This window comes from Plodia interpunctella, chromosome Z (genome assembly GCF_027563975.2).
Source record: "Plodia interpunctella isolate USDA-ARS_2022_Savannah chromosome Z, ilPloInte3.2, whole genome shotgun sequence".
Taxonomy (NCBI): domain Eukaryota; kingdom Metazoa; phylum Arthropoda; class Insecta; order Lepidoptera; family Pyralidae; genus Plodia; species Plodia interpunctella.
Genome location: NC_071324.2, coordinates 3,210,561 through 3,237,158, shown reverse-complemented (window position 1 = coordinate 3,237,158; position 26,598 = coordinate 3,210,561). Strand labels below are relative to the sequence as shown.

The 26,598-nt window shown below is 34.9% G+C and overlaps 1 protein-coding gene across 1 annotated transcript in view; it reads left to right on the top strand.

Moving 5' to 3' along the window:
• The window catches only part of Awh (Arrowhead), a 40,805-nt gene that overhangs the window by 3,007 nt on the left and 11,200 nt on the right, over positions 1 to 26,598 (top strand). The window contains exon 2 of the mRNA XM_053768615.1: positions 23,903 to 24,084. Within this exon, the coding sequence (XP_053624590.1) occupies positions 23,903 to 24,084 (182 nt within the window). The remainder of the gene's footprint in view (positions 1 to 23,902; positions 24,085 to 26,598) is intronic.

Below are 26,598 nucleotides of genomic sequence, written 5' to 3'. Positions count from 1 at the left end.
AAATAAATACAATAATTATTGACCATTTTTAGTAAATTAACCCGTGTACTTTAAATTTTACTGAAAAGTAGATAGAATTTATTGATGCCAATTTAATTCAAGTGATTATTTTAAAATCTTTCTATCTTCATCAGTCAGTTTATTGATTGAACATTTTAATTTGATTATACTTAAAGTAATAAATTAATATAAGTAATAATGTATAAAAATATACACTTCCTCAAATAAACTTATAGTCGTGATGTAGGTCCGTCCGTAGCCGTCGGGATGGGTATATGAAAGACTTCAACGATCCCTCTTCACTTTTGAATATCTAATTTCGTGAATTTTTTTTTGTGTTTTGTTATTCTTTAGTTTTCTTGGCACATATTTGTGTATTATCACCTCTACGTTCGCAACTTTGTAGCATCGAGAAAAATACTTACGTCTGTTCACATTTCTGATCACTTTAATTAGGTAAATCTGAAAATAAAATATTTACAGGTTTTATCTCATCTCTCTTTCTCTCATTAGAACTCTTCTGGCTTTCATTTCATCTTCCTTTTCCGTATTTATGTTGTGAGAAAAAAGAAAATTTAAAAATTATTTTCAGTTTAAAAACATATCGCAGTAACCCAGTAGGTTAATATGAAAGGGAGTGGGTCTACATAGAATTTATTATCAAAATATGAGTATTTTGAATCAGAATGAACGTCACCATGTCATAACTTTTATGCCTCTGCCGCTTATAATGCCGCATATTTGTAATTGTATTGCGTAAATTGCTTTGTAACACACACACCTACTCGCTGCACAACTCGAATAAATCGAGTTTATTGTTTACGTAAAAACATATTTTCAACAAAATTTTGTTGTTTTAAAAACAGTTTACCAACTTATGTTTTTTTTTTTTTAATTTTATTATGTATTTAAGTTTTTATGTTTTTAGCTTTTTTTTCAGTTTTATTTGAGAGGGTTTTGTTATACATGTCACAATAATAACTTCGAAATGTTATTTTCGAAATTCGAAAATTTTCGAAAATAATAATAGGATGACACGGTTATTCGCAATAGGTACTTCTAAGGCATGGTCTGGATATCTTATCAAAGTCGAAGTAAAAAAAATTAATTGCAATTAGTGGCGAAGAGCACTGTCTAGGATTGACAGGTTCAATTTTCGCTCGATTTCAGGACATTTACATCTCAATAATATTTTGAAAATAAACATTTTTCTGGAACTGTCACACAACAAATCAAGTAATTTAATAGTAATGTAACCATGCTGATTCCATTTTTATTTACTTGTTAATTTTATTTTATTGCCAGTTCAGTTTTAGTATTTACTGCGACATAATGTTGATGTTTTTTTTTAATTTATAAAAAGGATATTGATATTGGATAGTGTGATATTTAAAATATCTAACTTTATGTGAGGCCATTATGAGAAAGGGTAGTTTTAAGAAGCCTTTTCTTTTGATGTGTTGTCATAACTTACTCATCATCGGACCCATGGAAATAGGACCTAGCACCTAGATGACCCAGGGAGAGAAATCGGAACCTTTCAATAGTCAATGTAACTGAGTCTGCCGCCATGCATCCTACAGCGCAGGTAATCCTCGTCGCGGGCCGATTCAAATCCGATTACTGTAGAATCGGGTGCTCTCGATAAATCGTCGTCTGTCATCGGCGGCGATTCGTTACGATTCGATTTACCAAAACTTATTGGACGAATGTGCCGGCGGCTATAGAGCAATATTACAAAATAATGTAACGAGAGATGTGTTACTGCTTTAATTTAACCGATATATTACGTCTACACAATGTAACTTTATATTAAATAAAGTTATTTTCATTATGCGATAGTTATAGTGTTTTAATCAGTTCAGTGTATATCAACCGATCTGTTTTGATGGACTGATACACGGATAAGATTCATAATGGTTATCCTATACGTATTATGTCTACATATAGCACGATGTGGTTCAACGTTACAGGCCGGTGTCCTAATCAATTTCGAATCAAGTTTCGTTTATTTCTGCTTCTTCAAACACAAATCCTACGCATCAATACTTTATTTTCAATTAGCAAAAAACTAGAAATTGTTTCAATTTTTATGAAAAAAATGTTTTGATGAAATTGACAAAAAAAACCCCGCAACACGCTTTGTCAAAACATGAAAAAGCGTCGGCGTGCGTCGTCAATTATTTTATCAACTGTTTCCGTCTGTAGTATCTTTATTTGGTGCTAATATGTTATTTAAAGGCCGGGCGAGGAATCCCGCGGCGCGGGCAGAGCTCAATGCCGATATTAATGGGAGGCATGTATCAGGTGCGAATGTCTTCCTTGGCCAGCTCGACGGGTTCAAATGGGCAAAGCGATGCCACCCGCCTCGTGACGCCCGTTTACGTGTTGCTGAGCGGTCTTGTTAACCCCCGACGCAAACAGGGGTGTTATATAAAATGTAAGTAGTTGTTAGATGTATATGCCATCGTAACTCCCAAAGGAGGGAGCAAATTTTGTAAAATCAAATAAAAACGCAGTTTTTTTTTAATTTTTCAATTTTTTTGGACATATATATAAGTGTCTGTATTTGCAATTTTTTTATAAACCTAGTCTTTTTCGGTTTGTTACACCATAACTTTTTCATCACACGGTTTCTTTGAATGAGCAATTTACATATTTTGCAGGGTTATTTGTTTATATAATTTTTAGTATATATTTAAATGCCTTTATAAACGAAATTGGTATGTATTCTAAAGGCATTATTATAGCGTTCTATGTATATTTCCGAATAGATACAGGTTAAACATATGATTTTATTTTGATACGGGCAAATCACTCACACCCTGTCACCTACCTTGGGAACTCGCTACCGGGGCCAAGACGGCCGATAAAAAAGAACAAAGCCCTGGAGATGACAGCAGACGAGTTGGCCGAGGTTTGGGTTGTTTATTGAATAAACAAGGGCGAGGTAGACGCGTCGTGCGATGTCGGCCGTCGTATTGTGCACGATGACGTGGCCTGTTTCCAGTGGTAGGGGTCCGTGGGGGATTATTAGTAAGACGTGTACCACTGCCTTCCCTCACTAATATGAATACCATTGACGAGAATAGCGTCTAGCACAGTGTCATTATTATTCAGTTGCTATTCTATTGTATCTTTAAACAAGTGTAACAGATTACTTGCGGTTTCAGCCCGGGCCTGGCAGAAGGTTAAGGATGATATGTGTGCCATTAGTCTGACTATCAACTAAGAATAGACAGACTAATGGCACTAAAGAAAGCAAACGAATTTCTTTCATCTAAGCGTTTTCTCGATCAACTTCTTGGTCGTTTAGGTCAGATTTAGGAACCTTTTTAATTTAATTGCGGTCGATTTCAGCAACCAAAGGTGAAGATAGTAGTAAAAAATCAATAACGGAAAAAATGGATCTTGTTCCGATCTGTGAAATTTCAAAATAGAACTCCACGGAACCAAACCCCAATCCTGTTTCACACTTGGCCTGTATTTTTTAATAAGCCCGCCTCCCAGTTATACGTGTTGATGCGTGAACGAGCATCTCACTAATCAATTGTCCTCTCAGAGGTCATTATAAAGAGCAAAGAAAAAAAGGCACTGACAGGGCTTTGATTCGAAAAATATTTTATATTTGCCTCACAGTCGATTCCGTCATTCAATCTTTATCTAGTTCAGACTGTGTTAGTTAACAATTTAATCGAATTTGTAGCCTTAATCAAGTTCAAATATAAAAAAAATATATTTCTTCGTTCGATTCTATTGATACAAATTTAAGGTTATAGACATATAAAGTTTATTAAAATTAATTCAAAGTAATTAATCACAAAATGTCTGATTTTTAACGGAATTTCATAATGATATAATTCGAAATGTAAAAAATTCTAAAGAATACATAATTTTTTAAAATGAAATTTCCGTTTCATTTTTGGTTTTTATAAATTTTCTGTTTCAATTCTTTTTAAATTTAAGTTTTTGTCAATTAAACCTGGTTTATAATAACCTGACTTTGCTACATTTGTCTATCACTCGCTAGTTTACTTGATCAAGTAGCTCGGCCATTGTGAACTGCAATTTATTTTATTTAAGTATTGGCATTTGATGAGGATGCATAAATAATTTTAATTAATTTGCCGCTCGTGGTTTAACATTCGAGGATTTTAACATATTTCTTTCATTTTTGTTTTATTGTACATTTCTTATGTGAATCTTGATTTTTATTAACGTATGAATGAAACATTTAGTTTAGTTTTTCTTACTCAATTAATTAATAATTCTTGAAATAACCTTTTAATATTCATGTTTCTAAACGGATCTTTTTATCCATCCATATCAAAGTTTAAAATCATTTTTTAAGTATTTTACGTTTACAGCCCAATTTAGACGCGGTGGATAGTCGTAAAAGTCATGTCAGATGCCTTTAGTCGATTTGAATAAAATCTGACACAGACTTATATATTAACCTCACGCTGACACTAGTGTTAGTGTAATTTAACGTTATTAAATAAGTACCTACCTGTTTCTATAGAGTTACTCACACCAAACCAGCGATCTCACGTATATACACTCACTCTCACGTACATATAATCGGTAAACCATTGGTAAACCATTAGATGGGATAAGAAATAAATAAGTAGATTGACTTTTGAATAAGTAGATAGATATTTGGCCGAAAGTCATTATTATAGTAGGACAAATTTAATAGGTCACCTTTGACACTTGGTCAAAATTCATAAATGTAACCTTGTGACCATAGATAAAATGTCATTATTATAGTAGGACCAATTTAATAGGTCACCTTTGACACTTCGTCAAAATTCATAAATGTAACCTTGTAACCATAGATAAAATGTCATTATTATAGTAGGACCAATTTAATAGGTCACCTTTGACACTTCGTCAAAATTCACAAATGTAACCTTGTAACCATAGATAAAATGTCATTATTATAGTAGGACCAATTTAATAGGTCACCTTTGACACTTCGTCAAAATTCATAAATGTAGCCTTGTAACCATAGATAAAATGTCATTATTATAGTAGGACCAATTTAATAGGTCACCTTTGACACTTCGTCAAAATTCATAAATGTAACCTTGTAACCATAGATAAAATGTCATTATTATAGTAGGACCAATTTAATAGGTCACCTTTGACACTTCGTCAAAATTCACAAATGTAACCTTGTAACCATAGATAAAATGTCATTATTATAGTAGGACCAATTTAATAGGTCACCTTTGACACTTCGTCAAAATTCATAAATGTAACCTTGTAACCATAGATAAAATGTCATTATTATAGTAGGACCAATTTAATAGGTCACCTTTGACACTTCGTCAAAATTCACAAATGTAACCTTGTAACCATAGATAAAATGTTATTATTATAGTAGGACCAATTTAATAGGTCACCTTTGACACTTCGTCAAAATTCATAAATGTAACCTTGTAACCATAGATAAAATGTCATTATTATAGTAGGACCAATTTAATAGGTCACCTTTGACACTTCGTCAAAATTCATAAATGTAACCTGTAACCATAGATAAAATAAATATACTTAATTTTATCTTTGCTTGTAACGGAGGGCACGGAGGGCACACACTATTTATTGTGCCAATATCAAAACTACAAAAACTGTATACCGTTAAAATACTATATAATATATATTATATCCTATCCTAGTAATATTATAAATGCGAAAGTTTGTGAGGATGTATGTGTGTGTGTATGTAGTCACGCACAATCTGTCTGGGTACATGGGTGTGTAAGTAAGTATATTAGGACAAATCACACAGATTGAGCTAGCACCAGATAAGTTCGAGACTTGTGTTATGGGATACTAACTCAACGATACTATATTTTATAACAAATACATATATAGATAAACATCCAAGACCCAAGCCAATCAGAAAAAGATCATTTTCCATCATGACCCGACCGGGGATCGAACCCGGGACCTCTCGGTGAAGAGGCACTTTACCACTGCGCCACCGAGGTCGGGTAGAATATAAACTGGAATGTTTTTCGGGATAAAAAGTTATAGGGTACTTTTATCCCGAAAATCCCACGGGAGTGAAGCCCCGAAAATGACATCGCTGTATTTTCGGTAATTTTAAAAATTTACTATTTGATCATACATAAATTGTCTATTAAGTACATGAATTTAACTAAGACCTATAGGATTCTTCTTCGTATTCATTCACAGGTACAAAAGGCTAATCTTTTATTAGATAACAAAAAGCATTGCACAAATGTTGCTTGTAATTAGTGACAATAGAAATGATATTGTGAGATGTTATCGCGTTGAGAGGTAAAACAAAAACAATCGACGGACTAACCACGCATTTTTAAACAAATGATGGCTGTGTGGAGAAAACAAGCTTAAATGTATTGTAATTCAACCTTTAAATAACACATTTATTGAAGTACTAACTTTTGACCGCGGCTTCTCCCGCGTTTTTTTCTTGCGTCTGCTCAGTTAACTTACTCGTATTATTGTCAATATCACGGGTGCAACGCATCGTGATGAAACCTATACCAGATTTTAAGTTAGACCATGCGCGCGAACCGCATCCAATTCCATCTAGTAGTTTTTGCGTGATGCGCGAACAAACATACAGACGACAGTCAGACAGGCAGACAAAAAATTAAAAAAAAATGTTATGGGTTCTATTAGCCAATAAAGACCGCATTATTGCTGTTCTTTAAAATATCCTATGTACATACAGACATAGCCCATTTACAGTTTTATTGTATGTGAGTATATAGATAAACCTAGGTAGTCAATAAAGAACTGCTCTGAATTCCTGAACATTTGTCTCAATCCAACTTATTACTTTCGAGAGGGCAGTATATGAGGCCATAAATAATGCCATAGAACGAGTCATAACACGAATTCGAATTCACAGTCAGGTAAAAAAAAAGCATGCGTTGTTTAATTACCCCGCGGTCAACTATAATTTATAAAGATTGATTGCGAACAAAAACTAACAACTATATAGCGTATTGTTTCCGACCAAGCGCGGATCCAAAGTTGTGGGCACGATGGGCCTGCCCACACGCTTGAATTGACTTGGCAAGTCACAATAAAATGTAAGCATAAAAAAATACATATAGATACCACGAAGGACTAAGCGTGATACGCTTGGCTATACTTAGGTACAAGTAATTCAGAAAATATTGACGTTTTAAAACCCAATTTGATATGAAAAGTGGATACTTTTCATATCATATTTGTCACTTTTGACAGTCAGATTTCAATATTGTTATTGTTATGTATCATTAAACTCATTTTATTTTCCCCCAATATTGGGGCACTGGCACTTACACATGGACATGGTGCACATTGCACAATACTGATAAGTGGGTTTTAACAATTGTAAAAATACATTTTATGTCTCTCATCGAGTTGCGAAAGTTGTTTGAGTACAACTATCGCAAGATCGCAAGAGAAGTTCTATGGGGCGCTCTCCCATCCACCTGGACTATCTACTTACTTAAATTTTATTACCAATTAAACCAAACATTATTTCGTTCAACCTCTTTTCAAGGGCTGGATCCGCGCCTGTTTTCGACGCGTCCAAGTAGCGTGCCGCATTTTGAGCCAAACGCGATATACAATGCGTAGTTTTGAAGTGTGCTGTGTTTTAACTCAAGGCAAAATAAGCAATGTATGGTGATTGCCGCAACGTTGACCATATGTGTCATAACAAAGCCTGAGGAGTGTTTGGACAGAGACGGATGGCAATTCGTTGGAAACATTTAACACCTATGTTTAACAAATCGGCGCGTTTAGGTGCGGGTGAACATAGGAACACGTGGGTCGCGCCACCGACCAAACGTTTGGTGTGGTGTGTTACCACCCTTGGGTTTGAAGTCAATTCTATTATATTAATTAGTATTTAAGTAGTTATGTTGCAGAAGTCAATTAATATATATTAATTATATTGTTATGTTGTGAAAATATATTATTCTAGCTGAGTATATTAAAGATCCCATCGTATAGTGATGTAAATTATGCATCAAGAATTTATGTTATTTTTATTTTATTTTAAATCTTACAATCTCGGTATTTTTTGGGTATGTCAAAGTAAATGGCTTTTATAATTAACGTGCTTAGTTAAATTTTGAAAAATCTGCCGATCTGTATTATCCCGTGTCGACTGTACAGTCGGCTGCAAAAGTTTTACAACGAAAGTATCGAATGTTGGATTCCTAAAGAATAAGGTTCAAAAGAGTGTAAAGACTTGCAGCCGACCATACATCGCACTTGCACGCATCGTAAAACTATTGATCACCTTCGCGCCACACCGCGCGCGGACAATGTACTTCAACCTCAAATGATTAATACTCTAAACTAACCTAACACTCAGGCACAAGGCCAGGGACGGGAGACACGGCTACTGCCCAAGGGCCTTCATAAGAGATAGAGCCCGGCAGTATGGATACAATATTTTTTCAATCCTGAATATTATAAAAATCAGGTAACGTTACATGTTAGAAAAATAGGTCCTCCCTGTCTTTATTTATGTATGCGGTAAGCTCAAAAAATACAGGACGGATTTTTGTACAGTTTTCACCATTAGATAGTGTGGTTCCTGAGGAAGGTTAAGGTGTATAATGTATTATGGTTTTACAAGTCGGACCACGTGGCCAGAGCGGTGCGAAGCCGGGCTGGTCCGTTAGTAATTATTAATTTAGCTTTATCGAACGTGGTTGAGACTATACCAGCTATCGAAGCTGCCCTTCAATTCCTTTTCTTCGAATATTATTTTTAGAAGCTAAAAAAAAGGCTATTAAAATGTTTTAGGGGGCCTATCCTCCTACGTGGCCCAGGGCCGCTAGCCCTCTAAATCCAGCCCCGCTTGTGCCATAGATAGACTCCAGGAATCCAACCCTATTAATATTTCATCAAACAGATGGACGACCGTCTCTCGATAAAATTAATAGTGCTCTCGATTGTGATGTTGGTCGATATGTTTTATTCGGTGTCTGTGATGTCCGTCCGTCTGTGCGTTGACAAAAAAATAACTTGTTTTAATCGTTTATTCCAATAAACCACCACACACTTACATGAATTTGTCCCCATATATACATTTATACATATATATAATATGCTTACGCTCATCTCCCAACCGCATGAATATCCGTGCAGTAGATTTTGAGTTTATCGCGAACAAACAGACAGACAGACGCGGTAGAGGACTTTGTTTTACAATTTGCAAGGATATGGTCGGATAAGGATATTCATTTTAGTTTAAAAAATTAATTTTTAACCTATTGGTATATATTAAGTACGGAGATTTTATATTTAATGTGTTAAACGCATTTTAACAACTGAATTGGACCGGATCAAGTTCAGCTGCGGAATTTTCGCTGCGATAAAAATACCGTGGTCCTTTACAAGTTGCAACAATGAAGCGGCACATATGATTTACCGTCCCGGTATAAATAATGCGTGTTGCTCTACGGCTTACTGACTCAGCGACCAATCCTATTTCTTTTTTAGTTTTCAACTCATGAATTTGTTAATTTGTTCTTCTTCTTCCTATACTATAGAAGGTTAGTTATAAAGGTTAATTAGTTTACCTCTATAAGTAACTTATTTATTATATGTAAGTATTCACTTTTGTCTTTAGCTCAATGGAACTGCACGGTCGCGCTCGCTATACGATCTATTAATTAATATAGTAATCGCGACAAAAACTATACCAGATTTTTAGTTAGACCATTCGCTATGTTACACCATCCGCTATGCGTCCAATTACATAAAGTAGCAGTATTTGCATGATGCGCGAACAAACAGACAGATAAAAATTATAAAAAAATGTTTTGGCTTCTATTACATAAACACATAAGACCCATATTTATATTTGTACAATATCCCCTATGTACAGACATTGTACTCGTAAACCTTAGTGGTAAGGTATAGCGGACTTCATACTATTTGTATGAGTACAATTCTCTTCTTCTTCTCATGGCTGAGGGCCGTGGTCATTACGTGGAATTAAACACACAAAACAACTTTCTTGGCATTAGTAATGGAGTGGTTTGTCATTGCCTTCTCCATTTCACACACAAGTTAACAATCAACCAGTGTGCAGGTTTCCTCACGATGTTTTCCTTCACCGGAAGCAAGTGGTGGTGGATGAAAACTACTATACATGAGTCAGATTTGTATACAAACTTAAGTGGCACGAGTAGGATTCGGACCTCGCACCTTTCGATCCACAAGCGGGCATCTTAACCATTACACCACCACCGCTTCGCTGTACACATATGTTTTACAATAAATATATGTATTAAAAATACCTGTATACACAAATGGTTCAATCGCTTTAATGTAATACAAGATCACACTCACCTAATCCAGCTTCCAAAAGCTGTGCATCGCGTTTGTTACTTTTTAAAATTTGATTCATATTTACTTTAGTGTCATTAGTTAGGCGGGCAGAGTTGTAATCCGGAGATAAGTGGTCATTCCTCGGAGATTACCTGTGTCCTGGCTGTAATTTATCAATTTCGGTACAGCCGCGGATATAGGCGTTTGTGTGGATGCTTTGTGATTATAGAATTATTACCGACTGTCGCGCGCGCAGCAGATGTAGCGATGTAACTAGTTTCTTGTAATAGATGTGATACGATTTATAAAATAGCCATTTTTATTTACAAATAAATATATGTACAATATGCTAGTTACGTATTTGCTTCATATTGTTAAATAATTAAGTATGGAAGTATATCGATATACTTCTAAGTACCTATATATCTTTTACGGCTAAAACGCCTTCGGGCCGATTTTGATTAAATTTGAAATGCAACAGCATATACGTACCTATAGACCAAAAAAAAATTAATTAAAATTATTGGCAACATTTTAAGAGAAGGAAAATGACCTACAGGTCTCTCTTCTTCTCAGTCGTATTCCTCATGGCTGAGGGTCGTAGTCATTATGTGGAATGAAACACACACAACAACTTTCTTGGCATTATTAATGGAGTGGTTTGACCATTGCCTTCTCCATTTCACACACAAGTTAATAATAATCAACCAGTGTGCAGGTTTCCTCACGATGTTTTCCTTCACCGGAAGCAAGCGGCGGTCGATGAAAACATATACATGAGTCAGAAACTATACATTGAAACTATACATTGAAACTATACTATTGAAACTATACATGAGTCAGATTGGTATACAAACTCAGTATTCGGAGCAGGGACCTTTCGATCCAGGCGGGCGTCTTATCCATTACATCACCACCGGTTCTTCTGCTATCTCTTCGCTACATCGACCTTCAGGTAGACCCTGTAGAGGCTCAGAAACATAAGTGAATGGATATAAAAGAGCTAGGCGATGGACAGAAATCTTACTTCTAATCTGACGCCTAATCTTCGGTAAGGCACTGCAGAGGAAAACCATTCAAATAAAACTTATTATAAAGTTATTGAAAAAAACTGCCAACAGAAATATGATACTGAGCACATTTTTATATCTTGTAGTGTTTTTTGTCCCGATACAGCCATTAACAAAAGCGATAGATCACTTTTGTGGTGGACTTGCGGATCGAGATGTATTATTTATTGAATCAATCTTCAGCTATGACGTCACCTGTATTAAAAATACTAGGCTCCAGCCTTCAAACAGTTTTTACGACATAACGGAATAATAAAATAGTACATTTAAGTACTTAGAGATTTATCATTGAATTAAAACATCATCTTATTAACTAGATGTTGCCCGGGGCTTCGCTCCTGAATAACGCTCCTGGAATTTTGAGATAATTGCCTATAGCAATCTTGGTAATGTACCTTTCTAATGGTGAAATATATTTTTTAAATCGGTTTAACATTTTTTTTTAATTTTGAATAAGAATGTAGGTCGATATCTAGTTTGATCGGCAGATAATACGTGAGAAAAACAAATAATGTGCGCTTGCGGCTTTGACATCTATATTACTGTCACTGTCACCTAACTATCCAAAACGTAACAACGTGATCAGCTTGCCAATTTAATTACAACTCTACAATTAAACTAATACGTCTCAAATTAGGGTATCAGCCTGTTGTGTATGTACAGCGTGTTGAGACACTTGAGTCAATTCTTTCAGGTGTTGGCTTTCGTTTGGCGGCTGGTTACTCTGCAGGGGCGTAGCTATCGGCGTATGTGTTATACGGGGCGAAATACAGGGGCCCTAACCCAAGGAATATAAAACATGACTTTGCCATACAACTTCTTAAGGGAGTAAAAATTCCGTTATTCAGGAAGTCTTCTTAATGTTCCCCTACATTTCTCAGTGATCAACTAATCTTTTGCTCCTAGTTTTCATCTATGTATTGTCTGTCAATCAGCTATGGAACCATTTTATTAGGTATTTCGATTATTATTTATTTTTAAGAAATTTGTTAAATATTTCTCACAAAATTGAAATCTTAGTTGTAACTAAAATCAAAGTAATAACTGTAGTCATTGAAATTCAATATTATATTATATAATAATAATTTATATTCTTTATTTGGAGGGCACCTAACGCGTATTTGGCCCTGGGCGCGTCCAGACCAGCTACGCTACACTCTCGTAGACAAATAGCGTCAGTTGGTTCATGTTATTTGGAAAATTTGCTATATCAACTCATTTGTCTCCGTTGTTTTGCTCCACAAGCGGCTCCTTTATGACGCAAGGTCTGCTTGGTGTAGCTCAATACATGTTTACTCATGTTGTTACACCTTTGAAACAATGGCGTTTTTTTATAATGTATTAATTTAATAATAATACAAAAAATAATAAAAAAATCTAGGTATTACTTTTATTGGTTGTTTGTTTATTTGTATAAGTATATATTAAAAAATATAATATCGGTGGGAATAATTATAATATTAATTATTATTATATTAATAATAATTCACAAATAAATTGGTTACAAAATAAATTTTAGCGAGATTAATGCCCACTTTCAGTATTTTTTTTTTCAGTAATTGTGTAATTTATTTCCAAGTGTCTCTAGGTAGTTAGATTTATTTCGGTAGAATTGTAATAACATTAAAATATTATATTATAACAAAAATACTTAATTGAAGAAAACATAATTGATTTTCTTAAAACAATTAAATTAATATTAAGTAGTAGTTATATAAAACAATATATTATATAGAATTTACCATTATATATAAAATGAGCAATTATGTACCTGTCTTTTTGTCCATGGGACTGAGCAGGTGACATTTCTAGCCTTTGCTGCATTTGAATATGAGATATCATAAGTTTCTTAATTTTATTGTATTGGTATATTTTTAGATATAGTCAATTATACATAAGTATTGTATTTTTAAATTAACTTTTTGAACGAATTAAATTTATTCATATTGTACAATAACCAATGCACCATATTTTATTAATGAAGAAAAAACATCCATTATCGAATTACCTGCCGACACTATATTAAAAATATAATTATAAGAAACGGTTTGTATTTCGAATAAATTTAAAATAAACAATTTAAAAAAATGTGAATGAAAAATTCCAATCCATAAAAGAAGAAAATAAATAATTTCAAGTTTTGAGAGAAGGGAAAACAAATTAAAATCAGAATTAGAAATTATATTTTCACAGATAGGCAGGTACAAATAAATGCTCAAAGACTTATTATGCGTTTTATTGTTGAATGTGAATCTCGCTTTTAAAGATTTTATTGCCATTTTATTGGCGTTATTTACTTATTTCTAGCAATACTGGCAACATATTTTTCGAAACTTTAATTATAACTGAGTACTTAGTTCCGCTAATATCCTACCAGTCTTTAAAATCCGATGGTGTATCCCAAATCGTCTCAATTGAGTTACATGTGTGTAAAGTCACGTTCGTGTGGCATGAAATTTTCACACATTTAATGCATACAAAGTTCCTCAGGCGACGATAAAAGTTTGTGCCGAAAATTTAAAAATGTGTTTGGCAGTTGCAGCATGAATGGCAGGTGTGCGCCGGCGCACGCGGGAGTGTGAAGAACCCCCGCTGAGGATCAAGAGGACAACATTTACGAGATATTGCATGGTAGTGGCGCCAAACAGAATGACATACTTAAGTAATACCAATGTTTTTAATAGGGATTATTACACTGTCATGCTAGCAGTACATACATTTGGTGTCAAATCTTCCATAGCACGAACAATGGCTTTAAGTTGCACACTATGGCAACGGGTGGTTAACATACCTTAGCTATTTTTTATTATTAGCTGTTTGAGTCCCACTGCTGGGCAAAAGCCTCCCCTAACTTCTTCCACGCACTCCTATCCATTGTCGAACTTTTTGATGTGGTCCGACCATCTCGTCCTAGGCCTTCCTTTTTCTTTGCTTAAGTAATATTTCCTCATGACGACCACTTCTTAACAGAAGGCTGAATAGGTTACATGAGTCAGTATATTACTGTAATTTGAAAGTTATTTGTCTTGTAAAATTGGACTGTCCACAAAGAAGTAAATTGTACTTACTTAAATTAAAAAATATATAAATAGGTATTAACATTGCGTAATAGGTTCATAAAAACAATACTAAATAATTTTATTAAACAATGTACTCAGATTATATATCAGATACTCTAATTTAGGTTAAATTAGAGTATCTGATATATATCTGATATCAAAAATATGAATTAATTTGAGTTTCTAATATACTTTAGTTTTAATTTTCTAATACTTAATAAAATAAAAATAACTTTTGTACATGTAAGAAAAACGCTTAAAAATTATACAAATTAAACATAATTGTTATATTGTTTTTGTTTATGTTTTATCTACTTGTAAATTATATATATATTGTCTTCTATCTATCTTGTATTATCCATATGTACTATATATCATATAAGTACTTCATTCTTTCTTAATTTATATAATACGAACATTATCAAGCCTTTAACTAGACTAATATAGATAAGTTATTTTCTGGAATTTCATCGTTAAATCTCCATAAACAATGGTCGTTTGAAGATCTCTCAATTGCGTTCTGTAATTTTAAGACCGGCCACGTGTCCGACGTCTGCCCTTGTTCACGCTGTTGCCTATCAGCTGATATGACATCCTCTTACGATACGACATCAACATCACATGTCGATTCCATGGTGCTCTTAAATTAAGATACCAATCATGAGACTGCCAAGTGTAACACCGATTATCGACTGTAAGCTCACCATATTTCATTGGTCGGTAATATATTGCGCGCGTTGGTATCGTAAGGTATTCCTGTCGCGTACCTCAAACGCAAATAAATGAAACAGCCTGCAGCGGCCGCTCAAACCCACCGAATATTAACACAACTTTTAATTAGTTTAAAATTTTGTTTGAAAACGCTATGAATATTAAAAGGGGCTCGCCGGCCGTTTAATTTACTACTTTCCAGTCATTCGACGATATCGAATCTCTCTGGACATAATTAAACCCGAAAACAGAACTAGCTTTATTAATATTGAGAAACAACTGGCGCCTTGAGCTGTTTGGTAAGAAAAAAACTCAGAATTTATACGTCAATAAGAGTTTGTTGGGCATTATCGTAAAATGTGAATAGTATTTAATAGTTGGCACAAGGAGAGCCGCTCCTATTAACATGTGAGTTATATGACAGTTGTAATGTGCCGCCCGGCTGCGGACGCGAGCCGAAACTTTCCGGATTTGTCCAGTTTATACCAGTTCAGAGGAATTAGAGACAAATGAGGGCGCATTTCAGAAAAGTACCTTTATGACAATCTTGGAATTAATAGGTGCTTATCGCCAATTTGATGTTCCACACGAATAAATCCATACTTTCACACTATATGTAGGTACTTAATATTGTGAATGTGAAAGTCTGTTGGTCACGTTTATACTGCAATATATATTTTTTTTTATGAAATTGCTATGAATATAGTTAGATTAAATATGGCTACTTTGAAAAAAATCAAACGTCAAGATAGAATTTTGTATGAAAAATAACACTACGCGCGCGTCAGCTAAGTACCTAATCTATCCTCCTCCTGTAGAGTAAAAGAGATGACAAATAAACTCCTTTCGGCTTTTATATTAGCATCAGTTGAGATATAGGTAATAGAGTAGGTATATCGAGTCTGACGATTTTATTTTGCAAGATAAACAATCCACTGATGCGATGTAAATTTTGCCGAGACTTTAATAAAGTAATTAATTATTGCAATTTTAAATTCAGTGGGTGATTACTAAACAATAAAGTGTGACTGATTATTTCGATGGGATATAACTATACGGTGGTTAGGTATAGGCAAATTAACATGTAAAAAAAAATTAAATGTCATAGTTATGTATTTACACTTTCGTAGAAAAAAAAAAGAATGAATTGCATCAATATATAATTATATATACACGCAAGACAAAATCGCAATTTGGAGAAAATTCAGGGGCTTTGTTATCATCACTTATTAATTTTTTATCTGCAATAAATAAAGGTCAGAGAGATATTTTTATTTTATAGAAAATTATTACAAATAATAATATAATTTTAAAATAAGAACATGTGAAAGAACAATTATATTTTTTTTCCAATATGCAATAAAATAGAGTAGGATGGTAATGAGGTGGGGCGCAGCGGGGGGCAGGGAACAGTTCTTATAGCTCCTAATTGTTCGTTATTATACTTATTATGGCCAGGCGCTTGTTTCGGGTTCTTTATGGGCTGTTTATAGCTTAATATGTTTTGACTACGATCACACTGATCGCCGATATTGGGGAACTGATAACTAGAATGAGAACTCGATCGAGAACTGTCGAATTTTTTTCTTTATTCTTGTTTTAAATAACCTATTGGAATTCATTATTTTGTAATGGGATACATAATTATAATACATTAGGACTTATTAAGCTGTGTTGCTTTCGATTTAGTTTTGAAAAATAAAGTAGATCTTTGTTAACTATCTGATATGATTTTTTACTATAATTGATTATTATATTTTTTTACAATATCGTCGTTTCAGTAATATGTTACACAATTTCGACTACTGAATTGAAAACATATTTTGGCACATCACGCCCGATACACTGGCAGTTCACAAAACCTGAAAATATTCACCCCAAGTTAACACACACCGTGACGTCATGTGCGTATACGTCGCAACACCGACGGACGTGACGTCACGACGGTAGCCACGCCCCTCCCCGCCCCGTCCCGCCCCGCTGCCGACCGTACCGTACTACGGTTACGTAACGTACTAGGTTAGATAAGGACATTTTGATCGTGTCGTAAAGTTGTAACAGCAAGAGGGGAGGTTCTCTATAGGTGTTTTATGTTTGAGCGTCGATAACATTTTCGCCTGTGTAATTTACAAAAATATATTCTTTTTATGAATTACGCAGCTTTTGATTTTTAATCTGAAAAATTATGAGAATAATTTGAAACGTGGAAGTTTTTATAAAAGTAACTTAAATTCTTAGACTTTTGCTCTTTGAATATATTATTACATACCTATTTAAACAACATACAAACAATACAATTTTTTGTCACATTTGACACAAATTGCTTTTATTTTAAATATATAAAGCACAAAATGTTGTGTTTTTGAGATTAATGTAGACAAACAGTAGACAGAATTCGTCGAAACGGTCTATTAAGAGATGGGTCACAGATAGTAGAGCTATTTGCATCTGCGTGCTTGGAGGTACCATTCGATCTATGACTGATGCAGCCTTGGCTGTGACCCACATCAAATAAAAGATCTAAGAGTGAGTCGCCTTTGATTAGTATGTTCTCTAAATGAAGTAATAAATATATATGGTTAAAGATAATATTATTTTCATAATGTAATCGTTAATGTAGTATTATATAGTATCGGACTTTGTTTAGAGTTTAATAAGGGCTCCTATATGTGTTGGATCTACATCCCTACGTAAGCCTCTCAGAGGACCGAACTATGTGATCGTAAATCCCAAAAGGAAAAACAACATAATAATAATAATATATTCTTCTCTCTCTGGCTGACTGGCTTTTTGCAGCTTTTTATTATGTATAGGTAACTTACTTCCAACAGTTTAGGTAAATGAAATCGGAAATTGACGATTTCCTTACATAGCCGCAAATTTATTACACATATTATATCCGCTCATTCATATTACACAAAGGAAACATTATTTTTCGATATTTTATAAGGTTTCCGATGTAGCTTCGTCGATACGGAACCACAAAAACTGGAGTGCGATTGTGAATGGTGTGAAACTCTCTCCTTTATCCTGCGGCCCCCGCAGCGCTATTCTCGGCGCTCATTGTGTCCGACACACCGCAGACACTCCGTACACATCTATACACAATTTATTTCCAATGATTTTTTGTCAGCCCACCTTTAAACACACAATCGATGATCGATGAAAAACTGCCAGCAAACTTCGACCCTTCACCGATCACCGCGAAAACAAATAAGAATAAACTCAAGGTTGGTTTTACCCACTGCGGCTTCGATCGGCTAAAGAGTTGTTGAGACAAATATTTTGAATAAATCGCTAACAATTTACGAGTGACTTCACCCCGCCGCCGCCGAAAAATTGATTCTTCCTGAACACAAAGCGGCTGAAGAAATTTCAACTGGAGGGACGCAAATTGAGTACTGTTATGGAAATAAGAAAACAGTTTCCATTTTGCACAAAAATATTCCCCTTCCAACAACATCGATTCATATTCTCGAATCGAACACTAAGATGCTGACTCGTAACAAATGTCCGACTATAAATTAATCTGTTGAGAGAACATTATTTATGGAAAACGTATTGTGGCTGGCGATCGGAATAAAAATAAAGGATCGCTTCACACTTCACGCATACTTTACGAACACCGAATAACATTCTTTGAAACATTTGAATAGCTAAGCGCGCCCATCGAAGATACTCCAAAGCGCACCCACCCACCGGAGTTAATCTCCCAAATACATTTATCATGTTCAGCCGATAAAAATGCCATTGAGATCAGCCGTACACAAAGAGATACAAGCTCTCCGTACCTGATACGAGGCCGAAAGTCAATTATATTCAAATATAAATCGGATTTGCAAACGTAAGCCTATGACAATGGCGTAGGCAGGCGCCGTGATGCCACCTTCTGCTGTATCCTGCAATGTCCTGACAATAGTCCGAATGCTGACAATGCGTCCGGCTCGGAACTGTGTCACGCCCGTCACGCCGACACCCGTGGCTGATTGTGCCAAACTCAATTCCGATTTGTTACTTATTGACTCGAGTTAATATTCTGAGCTTTGTGCCCTTTGTGATCGACAATATGATTTTTTTTTCTGAAAAGATGATTAAACTAGTAAATTTATAGCTACCACGTTGCGCTTTGCGATACACAAAGTAATCTAAGCTTTTTGAGAGACGATAGGGAATTAAACTAATACTGAATATTTAACTGTATCAAGTCAGCTCATATATGAGCTGACTTGAGCTGACTCGGAGACGACAAAAAGAGTATCACATTTGCATAATTTCGTCGAAAAAGCAGAGCAAACAGTCCCTTCTAAATGACGCGTTAAATATACTCAAACAACATTATTATACACGAGTAGCTACATCTACGGTTTGGCAGAAAAAAATTTAGAAAAACATGTATCAGTCAGCTGAAGTCATCCACGACAATGGCGACAGGGGTTCTATTGTGGTCGATGGGCCCTTAAGAAATTTGTTACGAAAAATTTTTATGGGTAGCCTTTTGTTCGTAGAACGTTTCTGCTATCAGAAGCTTGACATATAGTGTGGTTATTATTTAGGGTTGTGTGGAAGGGCTCCACAACTGCGGAGGGGCGGCTGGTAACATATTTATTGCTTACAAAACGTTGTGAATTTGTTTTAGGGTGTCGGAGCGTTGCTAAAGTTAATGTTGTATTGTGATTATTATGGGCCGGGTGTGGCTGCGCTGGCGCAGCAGACCTGTCACAATAACGACACCGATATTATTGGGTTAGGCACCCTACAATCATAACTGATGCTCGGTAAATAATACGCACTTTTATGGTGTACTTATGAAACATGTTTGCAACGACAAATCTGTTTATAAACCTTTGATAAATCAGTGGAGGACTGGCAAATAATCTATTTTGATGATCGATATCACTTCAAAATTTTTAATAGTTAGTTCCTTTTTTGCATTATCCATACTAATATAAAAAGAGAAATGGTTTGTTTTTTGTTTTTTTTTTGTTTGTAATTTATAAAAACAAAAGCGACTGGACCGATTTTGATGAGATTTAACATAGAAATGGACGAAACATTCAAATGTAATATAGGTTACTTTTTATTATGGTTTTACCAGAGCCAAGTCGGAAAGAGCTGCTAGATAATTAACTTCTTAATACTTTCAATGTATGACTGAATGACAAATGACTTTTGAATCACTTTTACGAATTAATATAATATTATCACATGGGTAAAATAAAGTATGAAAATATCAAAGACTCATTTAAAATTAATGAATACTTAACCAAATCGTAGGCTGTTTTGTGGAAAGATAAAAAATATGACCTCAATAACAGTAAACAGGAAAAGTCATCTATTTTGTGATTTGTTTTGGTACTAAAGATTTCACGTTACATTGAGAAGGTATGTATATATAAATTAGTACATTTTTTATTTTAATAATTTGTTTTTATCAGTTTATTTCTTTTGTTATATAATTATGTATATTTTCATGATAAATATAATTTACAAAGATCTATTTGGTCATGTGGCATATCCAAGAAGTAAAATGGTGATGTCTGAAACAGTGCGATGTGGAGAAGAAATATTAAGAAAACCCTATCGATAAAACAAATAAGATAATGTTATTTTTTAATTTTATGGAAAACCCGTAAAAATCATAGGTAGTTGAAGATTAAAATATGTAATAATCGAAACAAGATTTCCGAATACATAGGTACGTACTACGTACGTAATCCAGACGATTTTTTAAAATAAAATTTTGTGCAACTGTTACATTCTAGAATGCAGTTTTCATTAGAATAGGTACCATAATAAAATGATATGATGGTTTTCGCAAATTTACTACAAATTTTCTTTGGATAACAAACTATATATAATTATCTTTATCTCTATTGTTGTCACGTGTCCTAAATGTGTATCTAATCACCTCAGTCAGCATATTAAGTAGCCATTATGTCGATAGAATAGAGTCTATTATAGTAACAGGCTTTAAAAGTATAGCTTCTGAGCTGTCAAGGTATGGTAGATCAAGATTTTCATCTTAAGCCTGTAGTTTGTCGACTACTGTAATATGGGCACGTGTTTGGAAAGATTGTAGATATCAATTGGGCCTTGGGCCTTTTGTCCACGGACGATTTTAATTTATACGATGTGTACCGCCGTGTTTAAGAACCTTCGTTTTTTGTGGACCAACTCCCATAGTGATCCACACAACTGTGCCTAAAACACAGCGCGTAAATTTTATATTTTTATGGCACGCGAACAAGAGAAGAGTTCTTACATCAATTTGAAATATTATCATCGTAGAATCTTAGTCATGTCGAAATAACGTATTTCAGTGAGAATAATTATGAGTTATATTTAATTCTGTAAATTCGCAACGCACCAGTCGACGTTTCCTCATCTGAGCTTATTCTTAGACCTTCCTTTGTCAAAAAACACACATTATTTGACGACTTGACTTTATTTACAACCGGCCGCCGCTCGCCTGACGTCAACCCTCTCGGAATACTATACTTAGTTGCCTATCAGCTATTAAAGTCTTCGACTACTAATCACTGTCATAGTCGTATTCCTCATGGCTGAGGGTAGAAAGCAAGTGGTAGTCGATGAAAACTACTATACATGATTCAGTCAGATACCAATCTGATACAAACTCATGTGGCACGAGTAGGATTCGAACCTGGGACCTTTCGGTCCACTGGCTTAATCCTTAATCTTAACCATTACACCACCACCGCCACAATACTGATCAGTATATTTTAAACTATAGTTCACTGTGTAACTAATTAAAAATATGCAATAAATAATGACCGTGTGAATTTAAAGCATTTTTAATTTAAAATTAACCCGGTGCCTGGTGCCTGAACTCGTCTACCCATAATATATAATATTCTATTGTTGAATGTATTTTTCCCATGCATATAAAATCAGATGTTTACGAATCACTTTTCATGTATTATATTAATGCTATTATGTATGCTATCATAAATGATCCAGACAGTATTAGGACTTTAGAGGGAGTTTACTCAGATGAGGGAGTGCGACGGAGAAAGACATAGACCCCGTAATCCCAAAACTATAACATCGTTTATAACTTAAACTACAAAAAGTTCTTTGAAACTAACAGATCGATAAGATTTTAAAGTGTCAATATTAGCACTTGTACTTACAATCGGGATTCTAAACTGGATTTAAATCTTTACACCAAATCAAAGGGTGTTTGTTTATGCAACAGCTCTATTAGATTAAGGCGACACTCCCCGCATAGTAAGGCTACAGTTCCATACTTTAGCTAAGCTACGTTCAAAGATATATCTGATTTAAACCAATAGGGTTGTTTAGTTTTAAAGCTCTTCTTAGCATCCGATGTTATCCGTTGGAAAATCTACTGCAAATCTAAGTGGAAAATCAATTTTTATTCAATTCATCCTGCTCAGAGGTTAACCACGAGCAATATTACTTTTCAAGCACAAATCACTGATTCAGCCAGTCAAAACAGACCTATAAATTACCTATAAAGACCAATTTCAGTAGTTTTCTCTCTTCACGCTTCTTCATAATTTCATCAGTACAGCGAAATAATGCAGTGTAACTATTTGGTAGAAAAATTTACAACATTAACACGTGAACCTATGTTGCTTTGGAAGGAACTATTGTGACAACATTATTGTTCCTTTGAAGAAATAACTGAGAACAAGGAAATATCCTTGTTCTCAGTTATTTCTTCGGAACAGTCCGAGTCACGACTACCCACGAACCAAATATCTCCGATAATCTGAAGGTATAGCTTAGCTCGCACATCTCTCGTGTCGTGTAACGTCACCCTGGAGACACCCCCGCAACAGAGTCGCGTCGCCCGCATCTACGGCACGACACATGTCGCCCGCGACACTTATTATCATCGTAATTACATTATTTGTTGCGTTCAACATTGTAATTAATTTATTGTACTGCTTTGTACGGACAATTATGACAGTGTCGCTCGTTCCGGAGTTGCGTGTAAATTATAAAACGAAAGCTTGTATTGTGTTAGGCAGTGAAAAATCTTGAATGAAATACGATTTCAGAGATACATAATATTATTAAAAATGGGGTACGGAAAATGTAACTAAACTATACAGGAAATATATTTATTATTATTATTATACCATAATAATATTATAAACAGAAAAGATTTGTATAAGTAATATAATAAATTTGTACTCGTAATGGATAAATTCAAAAACTACTACGTCGATTTTGATGAAATCTGGCATAGAGGTAGGAGAAACCTTCAGTAGTGAGAAAAAAAGCTCGGGTAATATTAATAATATTTATATTAATAAAGTCGCCTATTTATTATGGTTTTACCCGAGCAGTATCCATGAAAAAATACTTTATGTTGTCATTTCTCTTGCACTAATCCCGATAGAAATCAAAAATTCCGCAAATTTAGTGAAATGTAACCTTGTCATTAATTTCTATTGTGTACAACTTCGGCATGAGTAAATTGACGTCTTTGGAGAAAACGCTGCAATAAGAATTGTACCGTCGTTTCTGCTCCATTTGCGCTTTTAGAGGCGGTAGCAAACCTAAAACTATTGACAGAGAGAGAGAGATAATATAGCAAATAGTAACTTGACGACAAATAGAAACAGGTCTTTACAGATCGCAATCAGAAGCTTTATCATATGATACATGATTTTAAAGTACTACCTAAAAGATAAATTTACTAGATAATTTTCACAATTTTTCCAGACGGAGCACCGCACTTGCTGCGCGTGCGGCGAGGCGATCGCGGACCGCTTCTTGCTGGAGGTGGGGGGCGGGGCGTGGCATACCGGCTGCCTGCGCTGCTGCGTCTGCGCAGTGCAGCTCGACCGCCACCCCTCTTGCTTCCTGAGGGACCGCCAGGTGTATTGCAAACAGGACTACGCCAAGTGAGTGCGATGTGAGAGTGGATGTGAGCTTGTTAGGGGGGACATCTGCTACAATGTTATATCTCGAGCTCCACCCCCTGCTTCCTGAGAGACTAGAATCTATTGCAAGTAGAACTACGCTAAGTAAATGAAAGTAAAATATGGTGCACTGTGAGATGCTGTATCATTTGTTAGAGAGAAAGAAAGAAATCATTTATTCGGAAAACACAAAATCCAAACATTAAACATTAACACTTAAAGGTAAAGAAAAGAGGAATCTTTATAACGATAATATCCCTTTAGTCATCGATTTATTTGCGGAATTCGATTTATAAATAATTCCGATAAGAATAAAAGTTTACAATATAAAGTAACGTTAAAATTAAAAATTAAAACTAAATAATAAAACTACATTATTATTTTTTTAAATTGATACTAAATCGCCGTCGTCGTGCGATAAAGTTCCCGAAGGCTGGCGACATTTCCTCTTGACTTAAATATGTACAAACTGTATAGATTGAATACAATATGCCAGCCGAAATGGCGACCAGCTCAGCATGGTGCCAAGGTATCGAGCCAAGGAACTGATTTTCAGCTGGAACCAAGACAGGTCTCGATCGTCATCCCGGCTTCGTGAGAGACCGGCAAGTGCAGTAGGCATAGGTGTGCACATTTGCGCAGTGCCAATGAAACGCGATGTAAATATTATTAAGTCTTCTGCTTCTGGTTGGTTCTTCTTCGTTCTTTCCATGATGTATTCAAATATAGTATATGCGCGAATTAATAAAATTCAAGTAAGAGCCAGTTACAACAGTGAAAAATGTGTGTCTTGAACGTTTTGCATAATAGGGAAAACTGTGTTTTTCCCTTTTCTGACATTGAAAGCTTTAGGTTTTGTATCCGATTTTATTTAGCTTATCTTGATTACTTTTTCGGTCATTTGTTGACAATATTTTGAGTTTTGCTAATTATTTTTTTAATGAAACCTTTATAATAAGTCCGTGCTATACTTACTTGCTATTTATTTTTAATTAATAATTTCTCCTCACTGCTTTACGTATATTATATTTACTTCTGTAAGTTCTTTTTTGGTTATTGCTTAATTAATATATAATTTTAAAAATGTAAGCATGAATTTAGTACACAGTTTTAAGCGTTTGACTATATCGTGACCTATGTTTTGGTATGTAAAAAAATAAATAATGTTTATAAATATAACCACGTCGACGTCTACACACATCATCGTTTAGCTGGCCGACGTTAATTCTTTTACTATACGTCTGCCTACGTCCAATTAACCTTCGACGTTTTAGAAATATCCATAGTCATCATTTTCCAAGTCATCCGTGAAGTTGGAACACCCGGCCGATTTCAATTGTAATGTGCGATAGTGAGAGTCTGCGTCTTTTTGTTGTTCGCTACATGGCGGGGTTATAATTGGTATGTGGCGAGGAATGTAAGCAGGGTAGGCGGTCCAGTGTTCGGCTGACCTGTGACCTGGCCTCTTGTGTGGCGGCGTGATGATGCAGTATCGACAGCCTCGGACGCTTCGCCGGCCTTTTTGTGCCCAGACATGGATACCATGTTGGAAAATTTGGAATTGATATAGGCCCATATCTGATCGATGTTCTTTTTTGTTTCGACGTAGCCAGTCGACGATTGAATCCGATAACTATCAGGGTTTGCTCGGAGTTTGATGAAATGTCAACTCAACGAGTCACTGTGTGTGGCAGGTAGCATTAGGAAAGGGAAACTTCATTCGATAAATCTTTTTATTACTAAGTACCTACACGAAATAAGTGCGGTGATTTTGACGAGCAAGAACATCAAATAAGATAAAACGCTTGAGATATTGTAGGTACATATTTAAATATTCATTTTTTTAATTCAACTGCCGCCCTACGTGACCCACTGCGGGGCATAGACCTCCTTCCTCCTCATCTACGCCAACCTCTTATTACAATTTACTTCTTAAACTTGCATGTCGTACCTACCTCTTTTATACAAAAGCAGATAACTATTAGATATATAGCACTTGTGTTGTTTAAACCCTTAATAAGTTCTTAATAAATTCTGTGTCAAAACATAACCTGCAATTTTTGCGTAACAGGCTAATACAAATATCCATCCATCCTGTAGGATGTATACTAGTAATATCAGATCATCCGTCACACCTATCATAAATTATATTGGAGTGTACATTATCTATATTATCTTTCCTATTAGCATAAATACACTAAAGATTCTTCGCAACAGGTGTATGAGTACTCACTTTTGATTTACAAAAGGAAAAAAAGAGGGCAATGTCCCTATGAGAGGTTTTATTGAAAATCTGTCGGCCGAGTGTGGCTCAACAAAGCGGCACCGGGAATGTTGCCAGCCTAAAAAATACACCGGCAAGATGACTTGCAACACTGAACCTTCATTTGTCATTTATTTTGATTGTGATAACTGGAATTATTTGGATGCGACGTGAAACTTTACGATATTGGTAACATTACTCGTTAAAAAATTATTACACTAAGTTCTGTGAAA